Source organism: Oryza brachyantha, chromosome 2 (assembly GCF_000231095.2).
Source record: "Oryza brachyantha chromosome 2, ObraRS2, whole genome shotgun sequence".
NCBI classification, from domain to species: domain Eukaryota; kingdom Viridiplantae; phylum Streptophyta; class Magnoliopsida; order Poales; family Poaceae; genus Oryza; species Oryza brachyantha.
This window is the reverse complement of record NC_023164.2, coordinates 26,477,309-26,486,696: the sequence shown is the minus strand read 5'-3', so window position 1 is coordinate 26,486,696 and position 9,388 is coordinate 26,477,309. Positions and strand designations below refer to the sequence as shown.

The following is a 9,388-nucleotide window of genomic DNA, read 5'->3' as shown; positions in this document are numbered from 1 at the left end:
ACAGTTCTCGTAAAGCCTGGTGATACTGCTTTGTGAAACCTAATAGCTACATGATTTGCGTCCAAATTGCTATTTGGGGTTCAGGTATGTACTTGTATACGAACCCACGGTAAAGACAGAAGGTAAAGACAGGTGTTGATTCGCCGGTAATCTTGAACACATCAGGATACGGTCAGCAAGAATAAACCGGGTCAGAATATTTTAGGTGAGGTGATAAAACCTAACAAAGACGGCATTTTACGGAGTTTCTTATGGTCAAAGTAAAATCTTCTGGAACATTAAACAATGCTGATCCAGCACGACCAAGTAGGCCGTATTAGATTAGAAGTGGATAGATCAGAAACCTGCAAATGCGCCGAAGAGGAGGGCCAAAGGCAACGCAAACGGCGAGGTTGCTTAGCGCAGGCCCTGCTCATTCCTACAGGCTTTTCCACTTTTGGCACCCAAGGAAGTTCTTGTTTTTTTTTCCTCTTCATTCTTTTTATATCGACCTTTGATTTTGCAGCCTCTTGTTCAGTTGTTGCACAAAGCATAGAAGGCTTTTAGGGAACTGGAAGAAAATTAAAAGGATTGGGGAGAAAAAGAACGTACTTTAAACAAACCGTGCCCCTTTTGAGGTAAGATTAGTGCCGGATCTACGCAACCCACATGATCCATTGGCGCCTTTTGGGCAAGAACCCTCCATTGCTTTCTTCCCCACTACATCTCTCAGCAGAAAGATGAGTAGCAAAGGAACCATATCTAACTAAGCTTTTGTTAAAGATTTGATCAAGTGCTGGGTGCAAAGAAACAGATAGACAGTTAAACAAATTCATCACAAGAGCGGGGGAAAAGCTTCATGGAAGCATCAACGAAGCAAACATGGAAGCGGGTTTAACTTATCTACACTCTACAGTCGTTTTAACCCATGGCTCGTGGGCAATGTTGCTCCTTTCTTTCCCCAGATTGGTTAGGAACAAAAATGTGATTAATTAATGTACAAACAATTTAGAGGTTTCAAAACTTGCCGCTTGCAAACTCACCGGCAGACCACCCAAACTGGACAAACGCTGCATTTCTCCAAGCAATCGAAGGAATGCAAGCACAAGCTCCAGGTCTTATTCCTCTTCTTCATCTTCCTCTTCCGCTTCCTTAAGCCACTGAGATGATAAAATGGAGGGGATTTAGTATAGTTTCATTAAGACTAGAAGATACAGTTAAAAATTGATGCCGGCAATTCACTTAGTCATAACAATGGTTGCCCCCATGGATGGACCAGTTGAGGGAATACCGGTGCCAACCATGCCAGGCATGACAACATAGACACAGTAAGCTAAATTTAAATACAACATTAATAGCTAAAGGAATGCAGTTGAACTCTTCTCATTGGATGGAAGACCTGAGACCAGGGGAAAGCAAATGAAAACTAGCAATGCGATGATTCAGTAAACTATGTTGGTTATGTAGACTGTTCACAAACAAAATAAAGGGCAATTCAATATTAATATACCTGAATGAAAGCTTCAGATTGTTTGACGAAAACCTTATCAGATTCATCAGCATTTTCTTTCTCCTCTGCCCATCTCAAAATTGCATCTTCACTTACTACCTCTTTATCATAGAGGTAAGGCAAGATCTGTGTTCAATAACAGATTAGCAAAATGAAAAGGAATAAAAATTGCAAGAATAATCAATGGACAAGGAGTGTGCATTGCACACTGCAAACTAAACTATATATGTATGTGCTCCAAAACACAAAACCACAATAAAACAAGAGTATAATGGTAAGATGTTTACCTTTGAAAATAGAGGAGAAAATTCTTTTGCATTTTCTTGGCACATTTCCTCAAACTTCAATAGTATTTCCATCTACCAAAGCACCAAGATGATGATTTATTTAGCCCACATAAAAATCAGATATATAATATCCCAAATAAGCCAGAAAATTCAAAAGCAAGGAAATATCTGATCAGAACACATGTTTCCTTCCCTCAAAATTTCTGGCTAAAATCCTGGGTTCAAATTGCAAGATGGCAACTTGGCAAGAGAGAGCCTTGCAGGAGTATTATGAGGAAAGAAACATCGAATAAGGATCACTAGAATAATCATAATATGCACACATTATATATCTCAACATATGATGTAGATGAGTACATATGCCAAAAATAGTTGGATAATGTAACATGCATTGACTCTAATCATGAAATAAAAGCTTGATTATCCTATAAACTACTGGTCAATCTCACAGATATCATGATCAATGTGCCAATGGACAGATAACCCTGCAATTTACAGCAACGCAGGCAAAAAAATAGAACGAATAACTAATCAATTAAACAGCAAACAGCAGTGAACAAATTCAAAATGATTACACCTACCAGTGGCAGGACATGCAACATAAATGTGTGATTATACATACTAAGCCAAAAAAATCAGCAGAGTTTACTTCATGGTATTTATTTAGTTATTGGGCCATACCTCCTCATCAACTGACTTAGTGTAATTTCGCAGTAGGTCCTTCCACTTGCCAAGAGCTTCTGCAGTTGTCTTTAGAAGGCTGCCTGTATAGAAGGGTCGCAAGCAGAGGGAAAACTCTAATTATATGCCATCAGATCTAACAGCTATAAATAAAAAGTGCAGAAGCATTTCATTACAGTCATGCTGAAACCATATGATAGATTATTAGCCTAGCAAAATTAAGGACCCGTGAATGATGAGTTCCACAAAGAGAATGGAACAGGCATTTTTGGAATAGAAGAATCTCATGTGATTTTCAAGGAAACTAGTAACTTCCTCCCAAAATTACTGCCAAAAACTTCCATTCCAAATGGGGCTAAAAACTAAAGCACCTCCTCAGTCCACTAATTTCAAAGGGTGTGACTGTTACAGCAAAACATATTCAACCTCAATTTGTAGGTTAAACCAGCACATGGAATTAAACTGAGATGCTCATGCATATATGGTCTGAACATGGACTAAATAAACCACTCTTGTCCAAAAGAAAAGGGGGAAAAACTACTGTTTACTCAATTTTGGCAAGCATAAATTTGTACCGTTAGTAGATTGTGCAGCCACTAATGCACTCCTCATAACAGAATGGAACAAAGCTCCAGCACAGTCCGCATGTTGAAGGCTATAAGATAACCTGAAAAATAGGCATGAAATTGCACAAAATCAATCAACTATGGTGGCCATAGACACAGAATAGACAAAACAACAGATAAGGGAATAAAATCTTGAATGAAGCTTTGACTAGGTGAATAATCCCATATCAAGAAGCAAATGTTAATGGTAGTGGCGAGTCTGCCATCGCACCACCACCTCTTTGTTTAGTACTACCTCCGTTTCATACTGTAAGACTTTCTAGCCTTGCCTAAATTCATCAATTGATGAATGTATATAATTTATATATATGTCTAGATTCATTAGCATCCATATGAATCTAGCCAAGGCTAAAAAGTTTTACATTGTGAAACGGAGGGAGTAGAATATTCTATGGACAACTTGATTATTTGCACATGTGACTTTTAATAGAGTTTATTTATGGATTGATATTTAGTTGTAAATTATTCATCATTTCTTCTAGAAATATCCAAACTTTTCATGTTTAAAATGTATAATATTTTTTTTGAAACCCAATGCATGCATGTGTGTTTGGTTAATAATAAGAAAGTCAGCTTTGGCAAGAGAAAAGCTAAGTTATAAAACTAATGCAAGAAGTTAATCTGGACATGCGACCAAAAACCTAGATTTTTTTCTCTGCTTTGCTCTGCCATTGGTGCCAGTTTTATACATGTAGTAATTTTGAAACACGTCAAGCACGAGACACCTTATATGCGACCCAGTTTTATACATTTAGTGATTTTGAAACACATCAAGTATGGGAGTCTTATACCTGAGTGCATTAATTTCTAGTATCAAGTTATCTTGATGGATCCCATCCAGTGCACGTTGGAAAGTCTCTTCCACCTACATAGGGCCAAACAAATCAGAAGGGAACAGAAAAAAGAAGCACATATATCAAATATTCGATTATGTAGTAATAACCTCTTTCTCAAACTTAGAATAATCATCATCCTCAGCCACGCTAACATCAGAATCATCATCTTGGTCCAGTACAGTTGGACGGTTGTTCAAGTCATCTTCTGATCCATCGTCATCATCATCAAAGGAAGCAGCATGCTGCAATTCTTTGAGTTTATCTTTAGGAATTGGACCAATTGATTGTCTCCATTCTTCCTGAACTCCAGTATCAACATTTGCCCATATGTAACCAGCGACACCACAGGTTCCAGTCTAGTCAAAAGCATCATAGACAGAGAAACCCCCAGTAATTATCAGATCATGAGAATGGTAAAAATGTATCACCAAAGTATCAGGAGGTTATTCCTCAGTTCCCACAGTGAATAATTTCAAACATGCATAAAAGATCATTGCAACAAGCCACCAAATAACGCTAGAGTAATACCTCTGATGCCTCCAAGTCATCATCATCAGATACAGTAGGGTGGTCAGCGCTCCTCATGCTGGAAAAGGCTGCATGGAACAAAAACACAGTTCATGAATTAAACTAAAACATGAAAATTGCAAGCACAAATCACTAGAAAGCAATTATAGCAATTGTAAATGTCTGGTACTTAGAATAAATAACACTTTAAAGTATGCAGACTAACGTGGACTATCTGTAACTCCGGAATTGGTGTCGGCATACTCAAGCTCCTCATCACTATCTTCATTTGAAGGTTGAGGGAGTAGTGACACTTTCGAATAGGCAGGAACAACAACGTTCTTTCCAACTTCAACCTAAACGATGCAAGTGCGAGCATATTGTCAATAAGGATTTTTTTTTTGTTTCTTTGTTCAAAGAATAAGCATATTAACTATGAATACTCTACCAGCATACCTTAAATGACAGTATGCAGCCAGGTTCAACAGTAGCCCCTGCCCTTAAATGAACGCCATCACAGATTAGTGAGTTACTCACTTTGCATCCATCTTCAATTATGACATTGTCCCATATATAGGACCCATGAATCAAAACATTTTTTCCAATATTGCAACCCTCTCCTATAACTGAATTGGACACCTTGCAGTTCTCTCCAATGCTTGTTGCATTGCCAATAACAGAATTGGCACCAATTTGTGCAGAATGTGACAGTGTTACATCTGGAAAAGACATGCTCAATTGATATATAGACATATATATGTACTTCACCAGAAGAAAGGATGAACATTCATATATAGTTATAAATGATGGGTCGGTGGGGTTCGCAATTTAAAAAAGCCATAAAATACTAACGGTGCATAACATAGAAGTTAGATATGTAGCTTTCTATATACTCACTCCACAACCAGAGCTATCATCGTTAGACTCAATGAATTGGGTAACATACTAACATATAAACATGATGACCTGCAAACTAAAGCATCTATACTGCATATATAATGAATACCAACGATACATACCTAGAAAGCAAATTTTCATTAGTTTACACAAAATAAATATTCCACTTTAGGCTATTCAAGGCACTAATCAGCACAAAATCCAATATCAGCACAACAAATTTTGTAAACCAGATATCAATCTAACAATTATTAAAAACAGGGTTGAAAAAAAAAAGAATTTCAGAACATCCTTTTTAGTTGAACAATGAGTCTATGAGCAACTGAAAACCCATGATCATTGTGGAAATTTATTTTCATTCCATATACCTGATGCCTTATAGATTCCCTGCCGATGAAGTTTGATTTCTTGACGATCACCAAAAGACAGGACGTCAGGTACCATAGGGTAAGTCCACCTTTGAATTATATCCTTACTCACTGTATCATAACTCCTAAAATTATCTATTCTGGCCGCATAACTTGATCGTATTTCATGGGTATATATTTTATAACCCATAATCTGAAAGGATCGGGAAGCACAGAGAAATATAAGAACAGAGAGCATATTTTCTCATGTATTGTTGATGTTTAAACAGAGGTGATTGCACTTACATCATCAACTAGTAAACCCTTGACAAAATGGCGCCGAAGATGCTGATAATCAAAGTTATCCGTAAAAAGACTAAGAACTTCTGGTGAGCATATATCAATATAGCAGTCCTACAGAACATAAGTAAAAGAAGATATGTGAAAACTATGTAGATTTGAAGTACTGAAGAATGCTAGGCATGATCTTGCAACAACATAGCAAAAAAAATATTACAAAAAAAAGTCATTATCTGCTGAAGTTTAAAAGCAGACCTCCATATTATTACACAACTGGAGAGTAGGATTACTGGCCAGAATGTGCTTATCAATTGTCACATACAGACTTGAGCCATCTGCCCTGTCCTCGTAATAAAGTAGCTCTTTAGTCTCAGGATCTATCGCCATAACAATTTCGTCATTACCTAGCCGTGTTTGGTGCGTCAGGATTGAAGGTTTTGAATGCTTTATAATCATAGTCATGACAGCAAGTGGGTCTTTTTTCCTTCTGTCTTTATGTTCCTGGAGAGCATCTTGCAAATTCATGTTGCTGATGGTATCACCGCTGATTAGAACAAAATCTCCATGAATCTACATCGAAGGGAGGAGAGCATAAGATAATTGAGAGTTTAGTTATCAAATGATAAGTTAGGCACAATGATAGTCCAATCAGGAGTGAGATGATGTGCTTATATGTCAGAAAAGTCCAGCAGAGGCAACAGCATATAGCAAAATGGGACAACAAAATCTAGATGAAAGACACTGCTTACAGTGTTACTAGGTTGGCAAACTAGAAGTAATCACAGAATTGAGTATTCGACTTGATTTCCATGTTTAACTGGACCACAGCCAAAAAGAAAAACACAGCAGAAAACCCTACTGTTTTTTCCTACTATCATTCCTTGAATGAACCCAAACAGCACCCAAAAAAATCTGAAGCATCAATTATCAGTTTTAGCTTCTAAGCAATTGTTGCGTCGTGCTTCAGTGTAAGGGCAGAGATTGAAAACTCACAACTCCACGGCCGTACATGACGCGCAGCGCGTCACCTGCGCTGATCGCGTCATGCGACTCCACAGCTGTGACGGTCATCTCCCTGGCAGCGGCCTTCCCCGTCCACCCCGCCTTCGCTAGGTGCTCCTTGACCTGCTGGGCGTGCGCGCAGCAGAAGACGAAGACCTCCTCCACCCCCGCTGACTCTAGCCACGACAACGTGTACTCGATCATCGGCACATTCACCAGCGGCAGCAGCACCTGCGAGGCAGCGGGATGAGCTCGAGCGCGAGGCGGTAGGATTCGAAGAGGGGGGCGGGTTACCTTGGGGCGCTCGAGCGTGATGGGGCGGAACTTGAGCGTGAAGCTGTCGGCGAGGAGGACGGCCTGGAGGGGCGAGCGGGAGAGGTCCTCGGGGTCTTCGCCGGCGGCGGCTCCCCCGCCCCCGCCGCGCGATTTCTTCTGCGACATGGCAGCTGCGGCGGCGGCGGAGAGGGGTTCGGAGGTTTAGGTTTCGTCGCTCGCGCCGTCGTCGCCGCCGTGGGTCGGCAAGTGTGGTGGTAGGAGGAGCGGCGGATCGTAGCTGGGCTGTGTGTGAGGCTTTGGGCTTTCGTGATGGGCCGTGTGGGGTTGGTCAACGTGATGGGCCGGATCTCACTTTTGTACCTTCGCGGTTGACTGCGGCCCATGAACGTGTCAACGATTTTTTTTTTAATTTTTAACAACTACAAGATCATTAGTATGCTTGTAATAAGCATAAACGAATTAACGATTAAAAATAATTTATACATAAATATTTTATATTCATGTTATTAGTGATATGAAATCAAAGGCCGAAAAATAAAGTACGATGAAAAAAATCATAAAATCAAATTTATATTTAAGTTTAAATTTTTAATTCTAGCTTGTAAATATAAGTATACGCGAAAAGATGAAAAAAGTGAAATGAAATTTATTTTGAATCTTTTTTACGACACACTTTGAGGGTATATTTGTCTTTTTTGTTGTTGTTGTATGTCTTACGTTATCTTTATAAACTCGATTGATCTGTAGAAAATCCAACGTGTCTTACGGTATAAAACAAAGGGAGTACTTTTGAAAATATATTAAAAAGGTTATAATATAAAATCCAAAATGAAGTGCTGACCAGGGTGGAAGACAGATTGGTCTTTCCGATGATATTACAGTATTACACACGAGATAGCTTTTTGAAAATATATTAAAAAGGTTAGAATATAAAATCCAAAATGAGGTGCTGACCAGAGTGAAAGACAGATTGGTATTTTCCGATGATATTACACACGAGATAGTTTCCATGCCATGCAACATATGGAATATCCAGAACTATGGGATTACTTCCCCAAATACATAGGTGGCAAGTTCGGTTGTAATTTCACGTCTACAGATACAAAACGTAAACAAGTAGTCTGAAGGCCCTGAAGAGCATACACAAGGCATGCTAGATTTCGAAGGAGCCAAAATCAAGAAGCGTTGCAAAAGGGACTGAGAGTAGATGCTTCAAGCTTTTGTAAGCACGATGGTTGTCTTCCATAGGTTCCTCCAGATGCCAGACAACAGGCCAAATAGCTGGTGAACATCTTGTTCTTGATACTTGATTTCAGTCAACTTCAGGTTTGGACACTGAAAATTTAGTGTGTCCAGACATTTTATAGTTATCCTCTTCGGATGGTCCATCCTTTTCCTTTTCCAGGAAGCTTCTGGAAGCTTTTGGCAACAAACAGAATTCATGCAAGTTGTCTGAAGATGGTAAAGCAAGAATATGAAACATGCATGGTAGATTAAGGAAAACAGAAGGTACCTTGCAGTATTGCAGAGTCAGCTTCTCCAAGCTAGGGGCATTGTTCAGAAAGCATCCTAGTATCCGGAAGTCGTCACTCAGATCACATCCATTGAACAGCAAGGTTCTGAGATTAGAAAATGTTGGGAAAGTATCCAACCCCTGATGAAGTATCGACTGAAATAGAAGATATAAACAGCACATAGTTTATCCTCTTTTTCAAGGAATTTTCCAATTCTGAGTATCCTCTTGAATTCATTACCAACGTATCAAATTATTATGTTTTGTTTGTGCCATGGGCCAGTTTGATTTGAGGCCAAAGTTGGCTTACCAAGATTTGGTCATCCAAATAGTGTATTTCAGGCAATTAGTTTGGTGTTAAATTTTGGCAATTCCTTTGGTTAGAAGTCAAATAAGACTCTACAAAGTTTGGTTTGGCTCATTTTAGTCTCAAACCAGATATAACTTTACCTTACCTATTTTGGTGATAACAAATTTTGATATAGGCGCATATTGGTAGGGCATATTTTAGTCTCAAACCAAATCAGCCTCACATGTACATGTTGATTCTTGGTACAGATAGCAAACCTCAGTTCCCTTCTTAAACGAAGCATACAAGTTTATAAAAAATTAATACAGGTACTAAAT

General features: G+C 38.9%; 1 protein-coding gene across 2 annotated transcripts; it reads right to left on the bottom strand.

The window, feature by feature from the left end:
• Positions 1 to 827: 827 nt before the first annotated feature.
• On the bottom strand, positions 828 to 7,494 carry LOC102712334 (translation initiation factor eIF-2B subunit epsilon). 2 transcript variants are annotated; one of them, XM_006648027.2, is made up of 15 exons: positions 7,267 to 7,494; positions 6,964 to 7,203; positions 6,226 to 6,540; positions 5,977 to 6,084; positions 5,692 to 5,884; positions 4,883 to 5,145; positions 4,653 to 4,782; positions 4,448 to 4,515; positions 4,027 to 4,275; positions 3,875 to 3,948; positions 3,033 to 3,124; positions 2,458 to 2,540; positions 1,777 to 1,848; positions 1,490 to 1,615; positions 828 to 1,139 (listed from the first exon to the last, which is right to left on the bottom strand). In XM_006648027.2, the coding sequence occupies exons 1-15, from the start codon at positions 7,411 to 7,413 to the stop codon at positions 1,098 to 1,100; spliced, it is 2,202 nt and encodes a 733-aa protein (XP_006648090.2). In that variant the 5' UTR covers positions 7,414 to 7,494; the 3' UTR covers positions 828 to 1,097. The 2 variants fall into 2 exon arrangements, with proteins under 2 accessions (XP_006648090.2, XP_040376526.1); XM_040520592.1 differs by lacking the exons at positions 828 to 1,139; positions 1,490 to 1,615; positions 1,777 to 1,848 and adding an exon at positions 1,866 to 2,032.
• Positions 7,495 to 9,388: the final 1,894 nt, after the last annotated feature.